The sequence below is a fragment of the Haliotis asinina genome, chromosome 1 (genome assembly GCF_037392515.1).
Source record: "Haliotis asinina isolate JCU_RB_2024 chromosome 1, JCU_Hal_asi_v2, whole genome shotgun sequence".
NCBI lineage: Eukaryota > Metazoa > Mollusca > Gastropoda > Lepetellida > Haliotidae > Haliotis > Haliotis asinina.
The window spans coordinates 103,781,248-103,798,543 of NC_090280.1; the positions used below are offsets into that span (position 1 = coordinate 103,781,248).

A 17,296-nucleotide genomic window follows, 5' to 3' on the forward strand; every position below is an offset into this window, starting at 1 on the left:
GACTTTTCATCAATCAATGCAGACAACTAAACAATTCGTTTACATTTTACGACAAAACAGTCCTGCAAAGTGTGATGTTTTCATAAAGTACGTATATAAAATAAGTCGTTGAGAAAATAGTAACTTTCGTGACCTTTCTCTCTGGTCACGTGATCAAGTACCTGACCGCCCTGTGACGTCACAAGTTTTTGTACACAAAAAAGTTGACTGAATCGAAGAAATTGGTTCAGCGATACTCTTGAAAATTGGATATTACACACTCATTTGAAGTATATGCATCTTTCAACATGAGTGAGACGACCGACAACGGCCGTAGATTGGTAGGTTCAATGGTTTCCTTGAAGTTATCGCTGTTTGATGACAGGCTATCGCATGTGAAAGAGAGCAGCCATTTTGTAAGGCCAATCTCCAACTCCAGCGACAGTGAGGAAAGAAATCGGAAGACAAAACCAAAGAAACAATGTAATGACCCCCTCACATGGTTTGAAATTAAAGTTGACAAATTCTCCTTACTTTTTACGCACAGAGAGGGTTGTGAAAGTCAGTTTTTACTGCGCACGGCTTGAATTTCGCTCCACTATGCACGTGAGCTGTTCACATTGGTTGCATTGAACGCCAAGCTTGTGAAATTTACGCATTTATATTAAACGATAATTCAGTAAATACAGGACGTAATGTGAATGTGAAACCATCATTAGTTTCAGTGGGTTTTGCTCTTTCTTTTGATACCTCATATAGGTATTAACATTGTGTATTAACAATTTTGATACTCGCGAGGCATATGCAGAAAATGTGCGTTTTCCAGGGTCGCATATTGTCAAAACAAGGAGAAATTTTCGTAATGCGTCACGTAAAACAATTAAAAATCTCATTTGAATGAATTTTTTGTGTAATTGGACATTTGATTCAGCTTTTGCAATGTTTTAGTTAGCTTTTGGTATAGATTTGGTTTAGAGAAAGGAGGTATTTTGGAATTTGCAATCGTTTCCCAGACCGTCATTAGGAGCGACGTGGACAGACGCACGTTCACCAAGAAATAGGAATGCTTGGTGTTTTGTGACGTTTTAACAAAAGAAAGTTATGTTCAGAGATTTTAAGCGGAAAGAATATTCCTCAGAATTTGATTTCAGTTACACTTTTTCATCTTTGATCTAAATCGGAAGCAAACTGCCAGAATCGCCAGTGTAGATTAGTTTCTCTTAAGGCTTGTAAGAGTAACAAATAGACTTGTTTGGATACGTATTTACCATAATTTATGCTCTTATTATGATGAGATGTAAATTTCAAAGGTATTTTTATATTTTAAATGTTGTGTATGTACTTATTGCAACGATGTTTGACTACTAGTTATACGAATGTCTGTTCATATGAGAGCTGTGTAAATGAGGAAATGGGGCAGTCATATATCCACGATCTATATATGATTTGTCACGAATTCAAAAGTCGTAATATCGTAAAGATAATCGTGTATTTTGTATCTATTGACTTCGATTACATCTGTTTGGGAAGGGAGGGTTTGGAAGACGTTGCGATGAAGTAACAAGCCGCATCTATGCAGAGCAGTGCATAGTGTGGGCTGGAAAACTGTCAGTCTGCGCATGTGCAATACTTGTCATCCCTACTGCGAAAGTTTTAGAGTAAGGTTAGGGTTAGATGATTTTGTGTTGTATTTTCATTCATTGTAACGATTTCGGGTGAAGTTCTCTAAGTACGACTCTTTTTTTTTATTTGGATTTTATTATCAAACTGTGGTGGAGAATGATTTTTAACAAGCCCTTCAACCATGTTGTTATTGGTATGGAGAATATCATCGTCCAGCTGGGCTATGGTGGCTTAATATAAGTGATCCACACACCGCCTTGTCAGATTAGGGTGTTATACAAGTCAGTCACAACAAACATGGTCAGGCTATTGCAGATTTGTGATCACGTGATGTTCCATGTCCGAGTGATTACCTACCAGCCCAACTGTTCATGTTTCTTATATTCAAATATTGTTACCTATTACTGGGAACGAAGTCGTGCAAGGTCAGAGCTTCCATTTTTTGGGTGCCATTAGGTGATTAAGTCAACACTTGCTTAGTGAAGCCGGTGAATCCGAGCACGCCGATTACCAGCTCCTGCAGATATAGATACATAACATAAAACCCCATTCGGGTCCCTAGAGGTACTCGTTCCCTTTACAGGGTATGAAAGTAACATATTTCGTGGAAATGTGCGGGGATGGTTTGTTACTTTTGTTTACATCCTCATCTCTACATCAATCTTCGATGAAACGCTTCGATAGGAACAGGCAACGACTTTACAGTTATGGGCTATCAGATTGTTTCTTTTTCTTGGACGTTTGGATTATCGTTCAGAATGTGCTTAACATTTCGCTGCCAAATGGTAATGACATAGAAACATGTCAATAGCAAACTAACATGAGCATAATATAATGACGTATATCTTTTGCTAATTTACACCAGAAACCATTACATGTATAAGGTCTTTGGTCATACTAACAGTATAGTCCATAAAGATGCGTATACATCGGGTGTAAATAGATATAAAGTGAAATATACACATACAGGGAGTTTACAGTATGTGGAAGGGTCGAGGAAGGAGAGCTGACTTTGTTCTGTCCGGGTGGTGATGCTCTGTGCATAACAATCGGCAGGTCATTGAACGGCCAGCCATGACGCACTGCCTCTTGTGGAAAGTAGCTGGCGTTGTCTGGTGTTACGCAACGCACGTTACGTATCATTGGGCGGGAGACCGTTCAATTCATTCGTCAAATAAGTACATTTCCGACTTCAGAATTTCCCCGTAAGACACACGCGGCCTGACTTTCCATGTTTTAGTGCAAGTCCTACTCAAGCAGTCAGCAAGGTCAGCTCGTTGAGAAAGGTATCTAGCTTCCCTTCTCTTCAGTAAATGATGATAATGTGTCCAGTGAATATTCGCCTGCATACTTGAGTCCTAGCTACGCTGTCCCTGAGTCACGGAGCGTGTCAGGCACCCCGCCTGGCTTCACTGTCGGGCGTTCCCGATCTATTGAGGGACACTCCATCCAGGAAGGTCAACCGTTTCTTTATAAAACGATCAGAAGTATCAAAGCATTGGATAGCTGGTTTTTATGTACTTTATCTGATGACTGTTAGTGAAGGTTTTTCGAAATTAGCTAAGTAAATAAGATTTCGGTTTGAGCTGTGGGGTGATATTTTCATAGTTAATTGCGTATGGCTTCTAGTGTTAATTGTGTTGAACTTAAAACGTATGAATGGATTTCTTTCTTACTTGATTACATTTCTTCTCCTATTATATTTTTCTTAATCTGTAGTTATATTTGAGACCTTGAATCTGCCAGTGTGGACACACTATATGGATAAAAACTGTCGATGTGACTTCTGACCAACTCTCTTCAATGGAACGAAGTAGCAAGGTTTCATTGTGCGTCGGTTAATCTATGTAATGGTGTTGTGTTAAACGTCTTATAAGTTTACTTGTTTTTCCATTTCGGCATGCGTCGACTTCCCCGAAACGTCTGTCAAACAGTAATAGATCTGATTAGGATTACTCCCGTCTTGATGAATGCTGTTGGTGTATAAGCCTGTCCGAGTGTTGAGGTAACTGCTGCACGGGTCGCCCCGTCAACAAATCGTCCATATATCGGTCATTGTAGTGATAAAATTGACAGACGCGAAATTAAACAAGATATGCTACTTCTGCTGCATCGTGCTTATGTTTCTCGACAGGACGCAGCTATGTGTGCCCGTGTTCGTTAGATTTCAATAGCTGAGAAATGTATTTTGTGTGTAAAGCGAGTCGTGCTTGATTGGCAGGTTAGCAGTAGAATGAGATCAAGACTGTTTCTCCCCTGTTCCCGAGGCGCACCGTCGTACATGTAGTTCATGTGGAAATCTGAGAAAATTGGGACGTGTGAAGAGTAACATTTTAGTCGACCTTATGGATTCAATATACTTGCCTTATAGTTTTCTTCCTCACCGACCTTGTTGATGACGGCCATAAACAAAACAACTATGTCAAAACAATTATGTCAAATTCACCCGTATAACGAAAACAAACTATTATTTATTCACGTAAGTCCTAGAACTGTTTTTCTGTCTTGTCGTGATATAATCCAAACTGTGACTTAAGAGGTTTTAAAGAAAGCTTGTGAGATTATCAATGTCACATTTCGTCAGCTGATAACTTGAGACAAAAGGCGCTTCAGGCAACCAGTATTGTGAAGGCTGTAGTTACGGGTTTGAAGTCATGCTTCCCATGCGGGGTCCTTTGACGACATTCCACGTATCTGCAACCACGCCGTGATTCATAGCCTGTCCTTATACTGCTGTTATGGTTAACACTATGGATCATTTGCTTTATTATATTCAGGCACACGGTATTATTTGTTTTTAAATATAGCGTCACCAAATGTTACGACCCATGTGAACGCATTGTGCTGAACACACTGGTGATCTTATTCTAAGGAGCTCCTATTCGTATATATTGTCCTTATGGGTTGAATTAGGAGGCCTCACATCGCTACCAGCAATGCGTGATCGCTTATTGATCGTTCCTTTGGACATGCTGCGTGTTCGATTTGGTATCTGTTAGTTAATGACACTATATGCCGGTATTCCCACCAACCATACACTCGGCTGTGATGTGCACGTGTTGTTAGTCCACACCATCTGTCACGTGAAGCGATGCGAAAGTGCACATGTAAATATGAGGACTGCCTTGTAGGCTTTATATATGCGTATATGAGAGAGCTCGTGTGGCTATCTTTGCCACTACCCCACCGCGGACATGAGTAGTGTGAACGAGATGAGAATATATGTCCCGACTGACTCTAATTGCACATATGCGTATTGTTGTGGGCAGATTTCTAGTTAAAGTCCTTACAAGCCCGCAGACCAATCGATTAGTTAGCATTCAGTGTAGACGTGCGACGATGTTTGACTTGCTTAGCGATGTCGTGGTCGTTGTCGTTGTCGTTGTCGTTGTAGTCCCGGACTACGTGGACATGTTGTAACATCTGTCCTCATTCCGTGTTACCCCGTGTGTGATTTGGTTGCTAGTCCCTCGTGATCTATACGTGTTACAACCGCAGCCGCAACAACTGACCGGGGAACCAACCCTTTGGGCGCTGTGGGAAAATGAAGGTGTCACAGTTCGGACAACTGATTGAATCAAACATGTAGCTCAGAGTAAGTGTCGTTCATCTTTAACATTATTGCTAGGCTACTCGTTTTGTAAAGAATGTGTGATAATCTGTGTGTCACATGTTTGACTGTTTTTACGAAAAAAAGAGTTCAGCGTCCATTGGACCGAGTAGCAACCGCATTGAGAGACATCACAGTGTATGCTTTCAGGCTCGTAGCAAGCCATTTGATTTTCTTGTAAGTCCGGCTGGGTGCAAAGTTATATATTTAGATAGTATTGGGGGCTTGCCCAAATCGTATAGCAACAATGATGCGTAAGGACGGGTTTTATTTTATGGTAGCTACTTCGCCGATGATTTTGTGTTAACCCTCCGGATAGGTTTAACAATGAAGTAACGACCTCTCCTTGTGTCGACCTCTGACCCTAAGGTCAGCTACAAAAACGTGCCATTAGTAAGACGAAATCGCAGTTAAACGTCCGTGTAATTAGTACATTCCGAATACACGGTAAGCATGTGAGATCAGCAGCGAGAATATCTGCAGATACTATTTTAACCCTGCACAATCTAACCCAAGACGATCCATGACAGTACTCAGTTTTGGGGTAAACCCATCTACTTAACCTTTATCTCTGAAGTACATGACATTCTTTTCGTATTTTTGATTCAGTTAATGAAACAATGGGTTCATTCTTCCTTTTGAACACATGTCAAAATGGTGTGAAAATTATGTGAATGCCATGATGTTGAACCAGAATATTTAGATGTTAACCGGAAAACCATAGACTTGAGTTTGCGGCAGTTTGTAATCTCCATACACTTGCAAACTGATCAAGGAGTGTTGGAAGCTTACGACCTGGCGTTGAGAGTTATCTCAAGAGTTATCTTGATCATGAATAATTCCCCCTTTCTTGCAAACACCAATGTTGTCTACAGGTGTAGAAATAACGCAGGGCGTTACTAAATATTCAGTCTTTGATTTTTTATCTCTGCTTTTCTATCTGTTGGGTAAATTATTGGAACAACGGAGGTGTGCATACGCTCATATCTTCAGAATAGCCAATGCTGTATACGTTTCCGTGCATGAAAATGTCAGTAATATTACAGTGGAAACCTCATCGTTCACTGAAATAACCTGTAAACAGCTCGTGTGCACAAATACATGAAGATTCCAAGAATCTGTTTGAGTGTGAAATAGTCTGCTATTGTCGCGGTCACCTACTAAACTACTACGGCAGCACACCATGAAGTGAGGGAAAATTTCACACTCTCAGAAGTCTCATTGAAATCCCGTCAGGCGGCTGTGACTATGCGAGAGAGGTAAGTACGTGTGGATGGCGACTGCCAGATTCCCATGGGTATAAGGTACCAGTTCTTGGTCCCACCGGGTCTTCTCAGCGCCATGCGGAAATGATGTTATGGATGATTGAATTCCCGGCAAAGACATTTTTACCTCTTCACTATAATTTGAAAGTGACTTAATTGTTGTAATGGTTGCCATACCCCTCCAGCAAAGACTGTGAGGATGCTGGAAACACGGAAAAGACAACTCGTTGATTGATAAGTTACAGTAATCACATTCTAGAACTTGGTCAGTCAAAAATTAAGTATGCGACTTCGTGGATAACAACTTTTTGTTTTTGCATAGAGCAACGTTTCAGTGTAAATTTTTCCACCCTTGTGAAACTTTCAACTTCATAGCGCTGAGTCTACACTGGAACGTCGCTTAGGACGTTCTTATCCATATAGTGGTATGTTTCAGCATTCTCTCTCTCTCTCTCTGTTCTCTCTCTCCCTCACACACACACACACACACACGTGTGTGTGTGTTTGTTTGTTTAGAGGGGAGATATGTTCCATGGGATACGCATGTCTAAGTACTTTATATACATTTTGTTTATGAGAACGAATTCATCACTTTTCAGACACAGTTAATTTTCACGTCTCGTCTTCAATAATTAGTATGTTGCGATGAGAGTAGCCTAGAGGTCAAAATGTTCGGTCGTCACGCCGAAGACCCGGGTTCGATTCCTCACATGGGTGCAAGTGTCCGCGATATTGCTGGAATATTGTTAAAAGCGGTATAAGTCCACACTCACCCTCTCATTCAGCCAGAATGATTAGAAATACCGTTTGTGTATCGAAACAATGATCTGCATAGCGTCAGCCCACCTCACTAATAGCCAACCTTACGTGTTAGCCCACCTCACGTATTAGCCAACCTTACGTATTAATTTCTCAGCTTCAGTGGTCGGCCCCTATTTACTGACACTGAGTCCTAGCTTGGGATAGAGTTGACGTTTATGTTCCCGCATAGGGTCCACTACTGCCTGGCAGGACACAACAAACATCACTATATTTTACATTGACAGTATGTGGCATAGTCAAAACAATACAATCTGTACACATGTTGCTAAACAACAGATAGTTCATTGTAAAAGATTACGGTTATTTTTAAAGCGAGAAGTACATATTTTGAAAGTTTATTACAGACAATAAGTTTGCTAGTTGAAAATAATGGAAACATTTAAGAAAATGTTATAATATTGTGGAGTATGACTGGAGCGGATGCTAGATTAAAGTGGAATTCTTCCTCAACATGTGAGATAGTACCTATGGGCATAACCATTCATGGTACTTTGTGGCCATGGTAGTTCTTGGTGTTGGTAGTTTGTTGTATCTGCCCGTCTCTGCTAGAAGGAATTTTACAATATTAAGGCTAAATGAAAAAAGTGAAATGTTTCTCTGGCAGTTTTATTTGTACGCGTAACAGTTTTTTTATCGCCATTTGAAAAAAGTATTGTTGACTTCGTCATCCATTTGACCACCATAAGAAAGAGTGTAAGAACGAGTGTGAGTGAATCTACTACTCACTAACACGTGCTAAACCTTCCAAGCTGCATTTCTGAGACAAAAAAAAAAGAAAAATGTGTTCCATCAGCGTCACTTTTTTGTTTTGAAAAACACATGCCCGAGAAACATTTTATTCTTTTATGCAGCCCAATTCCCATACTGGAAGTTACATTTTATAAAAGAAAACAATTAAGCTTTGAACAACATTTAATATTTTCGTAGTGAACTATATTCTCAATGTCGATTCACCTTTGTTTAGAGTGATGTAGGAATACATCAAGTCTACACAAAACGACTGTGGCCGTCTACACCCATCGTTGTCCGTGAAATAAATGTTTGAGATCTTCTTAATACAATTTGCTTTTTTAACGAAATACATGTTATAAGTTTATTTGACGGAATAATATAAATTCCAGACAGAACCGCTCGCAGTATGTATGTCTGTCTCGTGGCACTGAACTTGTGGGAAGTCAAATCCGCAACTTACAAGAAGAAAATATTGGGAGCTTATCTCAGCATATCTGAGGCGCAGTGTCTGTGACGTCTTCAATGCATTAGTAAAACTAATGCTTTGTTACACTATCCACAATTCATAATTGATATTTCAAATGTGATGGGAAGGCCGTGCTAGACAAGCTTGTTGGTTTATGCTTCGGAAATTCTATCGGAAATTGTGTATCTGGATAAGGTAAAACTGTTTAAAGCAATTTTGGTTATCGACGGGAAGAAAATAATATATGAACTGATTTCAACCAGGCGTGACATGTAAACGTCGCTTCTCAGCCTTAATGAAGCGTACGATTATAGTACCGGTCAGGAAATGATTGTGAGGAGAACGCGGCCAAGCCTGGACTGCTAGCACCGGACTTGACACAGGCTATTATGACAAACTTTCTTGCATCTGTCGCCCTTTCTTCCCAAAGTGCCGTATCCAAGGTCAGGGTTGTTGCTGCCATTATCGAGCCCCTACTATGAGTAATGCATTAGGTTATATGACACCCCGGCACAATGGACATTCGAGTGAGAAACGAGGTCACGTGGTGAGTCGTTGTTTGAGGAAGGGGCTTCAGATAAGGCGAACATGTGCGTTGGTCGATTGGGGGCGGGACCTTGACAAATAGTAACTGCTTCTGAAAACAATCGCGTTTGGAGTATTAGCAATATTGGGTCTGAAATCACCAAAACGCTCAGGCCGTAAAACCATTACCATGGAGCACGGGCGCCCAGCTTTATGTCTGGATTTCTTAAACGAAGCCGGGTATCCTGGTGGTGGTGGTGGTGGTACTGGTCCAAACAGAAATGGGGAACGAATTGGATGAGCCAAATGTTATTTAAATAATTCTTCTTGTTTCAAATCTCTTAACGGGTGTGGATAAGCATGTTAACTGCGAGGCAGTTTGGCTTTTGTTTGATAAATGTCAATAAGTGCTGTGCACGGACGTGAAGTTCCAAATTCCAGTTACTGAAGGGATGAGAACATTTGGCATGATTGTGTGTGTGTGTGTGTGTGGGGGGGGGGGGGGGGGGGGGTATTAAAATATGGAAAATGGAGTACTTGTTTCTAAACATGTCAAACCTGGTGAAGTCATTCGTTCGTGTCTTTAGTTTGTTGTTCGGTCAACGCCCTTCGCGTGCCTTAATTCACAATTTGCTTTGAAATGAACTCATGAAGCGGAATGCGTTCTCCTTACAAAATACTCACCATGTTATAGAACAAAGTTATAGAATGGCAATTGATTTTTCATTATTAAGGGGAGGTGCGGTAGCGTTGACCCCATAACTCTTAAATTTATACTTAAGTATACAAGGAACCATGAATCTTAAGAGCGACAACAGGACGTACTTTTATTCTACGGGTATATTTTGTTCCAGCACATACATGAGGTGTTCTGACGATAAGCGATAAGGTAGTATTTCCTGTATATTGGTTCAGGTGAGGCCGCAGTGTTGTGGGAATATGGGGAGATAGCGATTTTGAGACAAATATTTCCAACTGTCCTCACACGCATTCTCTGATGCTCTTAGGACCAACATATGCTTATTTCAAGACACCCAATAATAGTTCTTTTTGGTGTGCATATAAATGCTACTGTTTCCAGTATTGTATAGTTTTTATTAAACACATTCTCCATCAGGAAGTATGAGACAGGGACAAAACTGTCATTGTGTCCACTTCTGTATTTCCTTCCTGGATGTTTGTCGAGACGCTCACAGAAAACACCCATTGTCTTCATGACTACCTTGCCATGGCGGGTACCTGTCATGCACTGCTACATTCCATGTGTGTTAGGCTTTGGTTTTCTTATAGTCCCATTTCAGCATGTGCTATTACTGCGACTGATGATGATTTACACATCGTGCTGCCATACAAAATGCCATTGTCAGAACGCGATTGTGTCGTGGTCACCTGAAAATATATCCAAGGGTGCCCACACAAGTCGAAAAAATGTGGCAATTCTAGATTATGGAAATAAAAAAGGCATCAGGGCTCCTTTTACTTTTTTTTTTCATTATGAATCTTTTTTTTACTGAGACTAGTTTTTAGGCTAACGGTTACTATAACAATACTTTCGTTATGTTTTAAAAAAACGAAAGTAAAATGGAAACTGAAAACTAGTTTCCGTAGCAGGTTCCGTAACATTGTCCTGAAGGTCCAGGCACGCTTCATGTCCTGGATCAGTACAGCACTCGTCACAATTGTCGCTTCCGGGTATGCTTGAAATGTTTAGACAAATGTGAACATTTGGGCAGTGGAAGATATAGAGAAACTGTGCTGCACTTCCTAATTGTCTGGTAGCCAAATGATTAGAGATGTCCCTCGTCACCCCAAAACCTGGGCTCTATTTTCATGGTACAGTGAACGAAGCCCAGTTCTGGTGTTCCCTGCCGTGGTGTTGCCTGCCGTGGTATTGCTGGAATATTGCTAACAGCGGCGTAAAGCCACACTCACTTCTCATTCAGCTCCTGGTAACAGGCGACCTGGTACATGTTTTAGGTTTCTGAACCAGTATGATAATGGACGGTGTGAGGCGACTGCAGTGTGCCCTCTCATCGCCAGTGCAGCATACTCGGTGTGCTCTGCTTCCGTGTCACTACTGTCAGGCCACATTAAATTATTTGTATGTGTGTTTAAATCGAAGTAAGAACCAATCAATACGGATGAGAACTGTAAGCGCGTGAAATATTCATTTTAGCACCTAATAGGCTGGTTTGAACAAATTACTGTTTCAAGACCCCACTGCCATTATAATTACATTAAACAAATATTATTTCTGCCCATTAAGTCGATTTATGTAGTATGAAAATATACATCGCTGTTATCAGCTTGTGATCGCTGACGTTCATGTCTGTCCTGTGCAAGTAGTCCGTGACAAATTACCTTTCATGTAGTATTGGAATGGGTGGTGCTGTCTGTCAAGTTTTCAACAAAGTGTAGGTTTCACATCACCTGTCTGTGTATCATTTTTGTAGTTGACATTTGCTCTGGAATCAAACAACAAAATAACAAGTAACAAAATAAACTAGCCGTGTGTCGCATTGCCACCTTTATCTGTAATTCATTCTGTATGAATGTTAGGCTTGAAAGGCCTGCATATGTCTTCAAGCAGATACATATTCTGTAATTCAGTGTCTGAAAATTAATCACTACGAATAACAAGCTGCTCTTTTTGCAAGTAGGGCACGTGTTAAACACCGTCTGAGGTGAGATTGCACAGTCAGGAATAAATATCATTCCGCGCACCTCCTTGGAGGGGCTATCGAATCGTGGAATAATGAGTGAGATCACATGTATTAACCAGACGTTTATTTACTTGTTTGCTTATTTGCTAGTATTTATTTTGCTGTGTGTATGATCATACAATAAATACCATTTGCTGAATACATGTTATTCTTATATAATACAAAAACTTTACTCAACATTCGAGAAGTATTATATGTCTATCGTAATTCGATAAGTGACCAAGGATTAGCGTAGAAATACCGTGCGTGATTGAGTAAACCGCCCTATTTACTGTGTAGTGCCAAATATTAGTACATGCATATATATTACAATGACAATAACACATCTGAAAACACACTATCACATCTTTCTTCAAACATCATGCAAAGGGTTTGGAGCAAAATGGCATTATTTTTTGTATCTGTTTTGATAAGTCGTTCCTGCTACGTTACCTGGTGTGTATAAATGCGCCTCGTCTCGGTGTATGCTGTTGGTTGAAATGCAGCTGAAAGCGGCCTACAGCACACCGACGTCGCCGACATTATCGACGTCACCAAGGTCAGGCTCTTCAACTAAGCGGACACGTCCTTCACCACCAGACCACCATAATATTGCTTGACTACTGCTAAAGGCGGCATAAACACATATTCACTCTCTTTTATAGCATTTTAGGGGCTATATTAATATAAAGGACGTGATTAGAATAAATCTCTACCTTGTTCCAGTGCCACGATTGGACACGTGCTGTATCTCTGTTGGAACCTCGTTGCTAGAATTAATTCGGAAAAAGGTCAATCTTGTCTCCATTTCTTGTGTCTGATATATTGTATATCTATAAACTATATATGTTCACACTGTGCCATCTCTGCGTTTTTCATTAGGGGCACTTCAATCTCTCTCAAAGAGATTACATAAAAACATTAAATCAACAGTGGATAGACAGGTTTTGTGTCTCAGCTCTACGAAATTAAGTAATTTTTTTTTTTTTTTTTTTTTTTTTTTGGGGGGGGGGTTCTCTCTGATTTTGTTTGGCATTTTTAGATGTGTACAATTAAATAGGTTATAAATTATTTTGGGACAAAGTGTTATTGTGGAATTATATTTTACACGTGGGTGAGTAGACAGAGCTCGGACAACAAGCACCCCGACCTGCTCCCGAGCATACATGATCAACTTATACAGTATGGAAACAAACTCAGAATTCTACAGTGAGTTGTGGGTTAGCGCAATTGGTTAGGAGTTTCCCCACGGCTTGTAATGGTTTGATTGCTCATATCGATACATGCAGCTCATTACGTGTGCGTTCCTGCTTCCTTGCACGCACGCACGCACGCACGCACAGAGTTATGTGGCGGAAATATATGTGTTGCGGTCAGTGCATCAGGCTCAGTGAAGCACTGAGACAATGTCACCATGGCAGCTCAATTCCAGCAAAACTAGAACACGTCTGTCAGGATCTAAGAGGGCCCGGGGTATATGGGCACCTTTGGAGTGATTCGAACCCTAGTTTATATCAGAAGACATTTCTTCATGTGAATTCTTGAATGTGTATGAAACCCGTTGAATTCGCCCAGGTTAGAATACATCCAGAAAACTGGGTGTACGGACACTAGTGTGGACTGTGCTGCCGAGCGAATGTGGCGCAGAAATGTAAGATGGCGGTGTTTCCTCAACAATACCGGGTCAAATATTAAGTAAATCAGCTGAGTCAATAACTGTCAGTGTATGAATGTAAAACAATGGTCTCTGACAGGATAAGTGTCGGACACGTTGTCGTAGATATGGCAGTGATATATGGTTGTCGTGGTAACAAGCGACGGAATAGCACCACAAATGTCTGTTCAGAAACAGCGTTGCATCTCACTCACTCACTCACCCGACCAGTCATTACACGGGCTACACCGACGTGCACAGTCACAGTGAGACACTTCGCAGATAGTCTTAACACTGGGGTGCCGTTGTGTAAGCAGAAAAGCAGTAATATTCATATGCAGCTGATCCGTCAGTGCATTCTTTAAGGTTGGTCCTACACGACACCTATAGCGTTGCACCGTTTTGTGTTTTGGGGGTCTTTTTAATTGTTTTTCTTTTTTTTCGGGTTTGTTTTACTCAACGTTAAATCAGATAATTGATGATATGATGTGCTATTGTGTTATATACCACATTCTACCAAAACATGTTGTGGGCTGAGATGATAAAGAGTGCGGGTGAGTGTGTTATCTACCTTCACATAGTCCAAAGATGACGCATAAACGTTTTTATGCTCTAAAAGATTAATTTCCTGTTTACTGCTTAAGTGGAATGTGTGTTTGAAACTTAACACAAGTCATGTTGTCTTCTGAATATTCGCACATGGCAGGCTATAAACCGAAATTGCTGATAAGTATAGTGCACGAATTCGCGGACTAACAGTATCGTTTTCTGAATTCATGTCCTTCAAATCTGTTTTCACCCACCATGTGACAGACGAAAGAAAATATACACTTAAAATTGGATTTGATAAAATATTACAAACGTTTCAAATGCATCACCGTTGAATAACTACATTGTATTTATATTTTGTTCCAATTTTATTTACCAAAAAATATTGGTGCTTGTGTTCATCTCACAAGTAAGTATATAATGTTTTGAGTGACATTTTGCACCTTTGGACTCATAGGGGCCCACCTTCTGTATTCCCCGCTGATTCGGAGGATAGCTGTAGTGTATAATTGATATTCAAACCAACTATTGGTGAGTTGAGGAGATGCTTGAACTGACCGTCCCTTGCAGGGCCATGCAGGCACGATGATACCGGCACACGGTCTTTTCATAGCGTGGTACAGCAGTACAGGACCGGAGTAATAACACTCAGTTCTCTCCCTTGACTAGGTGTTACAGACCACGCTAGTAGGAACAGTGTTTTGTCCCGGTTCTAAGTACATGTTGTTATTGGTTTTCTAAACATGTTATCATCCGAATAGTAAGTTCTCTCGTCATGATGCTCAAAGATTACTGAATTACGATGTAGGCCATATAAGAATATAAGGTTATGTACGACGTATGTACTGCTGTAAAGTTTGTACCGTGGTTTTATTGTTGTTAGAGAACAAACCTGGGTGAAGGGTTTTTGATGCAATGAACCGAAATAATACCCCCTCGTATACTAATCGCACTTTTCCAGTATGATTCCGACGTCTTTGTATCCCTTTTTCATTAAAATAACTGGAAAGACAAAATGTGAGAACACGTTATATTTTTCTTGTGAATTGTCTCCTTTTGCATTCGCCTCTGAAAATATGAGTACTATGTACTTTCTCTCTCCCATAGAGATTGTAAAGCTAAGTTGACCCCCCGCAACCCCTTTCTCTTCCACCTCTCTTCCGGACAATAAACTCCGGCACATGACCGTACATCGCATGTTGTACCCATGATTCTAGTGTAGATTTAGGACATGTATGGTCATGGGACATTTATGTTATTTTGAGAAATCACAACAGTCAATAGTAGACTGGCATCAGATCTCTGAAACGAGTGTGTATCTTTCACAAAAACAGTTGTTAAAGTAAGTAATGTCAGTGAAATTTAATTACTAGAAACAGAGAAACTGAGCTAGTCTAGACGTGCCAAGTATTCTAGAGTTCCGTTGATTTGCTTCAAGGTCAGTACCAATTGGTCGTCACCTGATGTAAATGTTGGTGCAAGAGAAGTGTGAATTTGGATGATATGTAGCTGTCCAGATCACGGGATAATTATGGAGAGCACTTCTTGTTGATCAAACACCCCTTGTAACTACTGTTGTTATTGTTACAAAATGTGTCACTGAATTATAGTAATTGTAACCCATCTTCTATCACTAAATGCCTTGCCGAAAGTGCAGTATTACTCGGTACAGTACATCCGTTTGTACTGAAATTTCATTTTCAGCTCGCTGAGGAATCTAGTTTGTCTTTAAGTCCCTGGAAGGTTACCAACCATGTTGTTAGACTGACGACACTTGCAGTGCTTTTTTAACCCAGACATGTATCGGACAGGATCGCATTCCAAAGATCGATGTCTGTTTCTTCATTCTGATATTTTTTTTAATTTTGTTTCAAAACGTTTATTCATGTTCATTTAGAAAATTAATGCAGGAGACGGTTTCAAATAGGCATTCTGTATGCAAAAATACAGTTGGCGGTGGTTCATTATACATCAGGTGTATATGTAAATCATGCAGCTGGGTTGACGCGTGTTGGCACCTGACCTTGGAATCAGGTTATATGGTTATCTCTCAATATATTTATATGTCAGGGTTTATATTTGTACAGATCAAACAATGCGCTGTGGACTAATCATACGTCCCCGCCAAGGTGGCTCACATTTTTCAGTGTCTGGCTGAGGGCTTCGAATGTTGGGCTCTTTATAAACGCCCTGGCTGGAAAATAATAGCTGTTATATAGCGTGTGGTAAGCATGTGATGAAAGGTCGTTATCAGTCCGTGGTATGACCGGGCTCTGTGAATGTACTGCTTTCCAGCTACTGTGATACACTGATACACTGAGCCTAGAGGTTCATATTTCCATGGAAAACGTCTCAAGCTGTTGTTCAATCATTACGCAGCATCCGCAGCTGCTGCCTGCGTCCATTACTCTAGTTAAGGGCACTTGCTTGGCATGCCCTAGCCCCTGTTGGGGATATATATCATTTGGTTTCCCACCACGATTCGACTAGTATCAGACCCAAGTAAATTGCACACACTGGAGACAACAATGACTTTTTTCCGTATTGTTGTACAGTAATGGCTGGGCGAACAATGGGGGAGACTTTCTTTCGATTTTTGAAATTGATACCGTTGTGAAAATTTATACAAACTCGGGGGCGACAATGTACATTCGCTTCACTAGATCCTTTGTGAAACATCATTAATAACCAATTATTCTACATACGTTGTGGGTCAGTCAGTTATTTTCATCTTTTGAAAAAAAGTGACCGTATATGGAGCCTGAAATGCAAACAGTTAAAGATTCTTGTTAAGTTTTCTCTTTATATATATATATATAATTTCCGAACACTTTCAGACATGAACACTCAGAGATCTACCCTTATTTTAGACTTACCTAGGAGTGTACACTAGTACTGGGAATTGGTTGAAATCTCACAACTGATGACTGCATTAGTACTAACGAACAACGGTCGAAAGAAATTGGTTACCGTCTTTTTTTCAGATTTTCCTGTCCGGGTTGTTATTGCAGATATGTGTAACATGATGCAACTTACCACTTTAAAGTCATGATCAATATATCATGGACATAAACTTCTTGGAGTCTTCAAGAAATATTCAGTTATGACTTTGCAATTAGTTAGGTGAGTTTTCTAAGAACTAAACAAGTTTTCATACCCAGACTACTTCGAAGATATGTTCCATGGCCAAATGTTTCAAAGGGTAAAACAGTAGTTCCCAGATCGCTTGTGTTCCATTATGAGAAAATGTGATCCATAGCTTGTCGTTTGGTCACTGCGACCAGTCTTCGATTATTTCAATTAATCTGAACACCACTGCTGTACACTGTATTGAAGCATACTATTCAAAATGACAATACCAGTAGAACA

At 40.3% G+C, this 17,296-nt stretch overlaps 1 protein-coding gene across 1 annotated transcript in view; it reads left to right on the forward strand.

The window, feature by feature from the left end:
• The first annotated feature begins 128 nt into the window (after window positions 1-128).
• LOC137257549 (lysine-specific demethylase 2A-like) overlaps window positions 129-17,296 on the forward strand; it is a 39,361-nt gene continuing 22,193 nt past the window's right edge. The window contains exon 1 of the mRNA XM_067794884.1: window positions 129-320. Coding sequence (XP_067650985.1) covers window positions 288-320 — 33 coding nt within the window. The 5' untranslated portion in view covers window positions 129-287. The remainder of the gene's footprint in view (window positions 321-17,296) is intronic.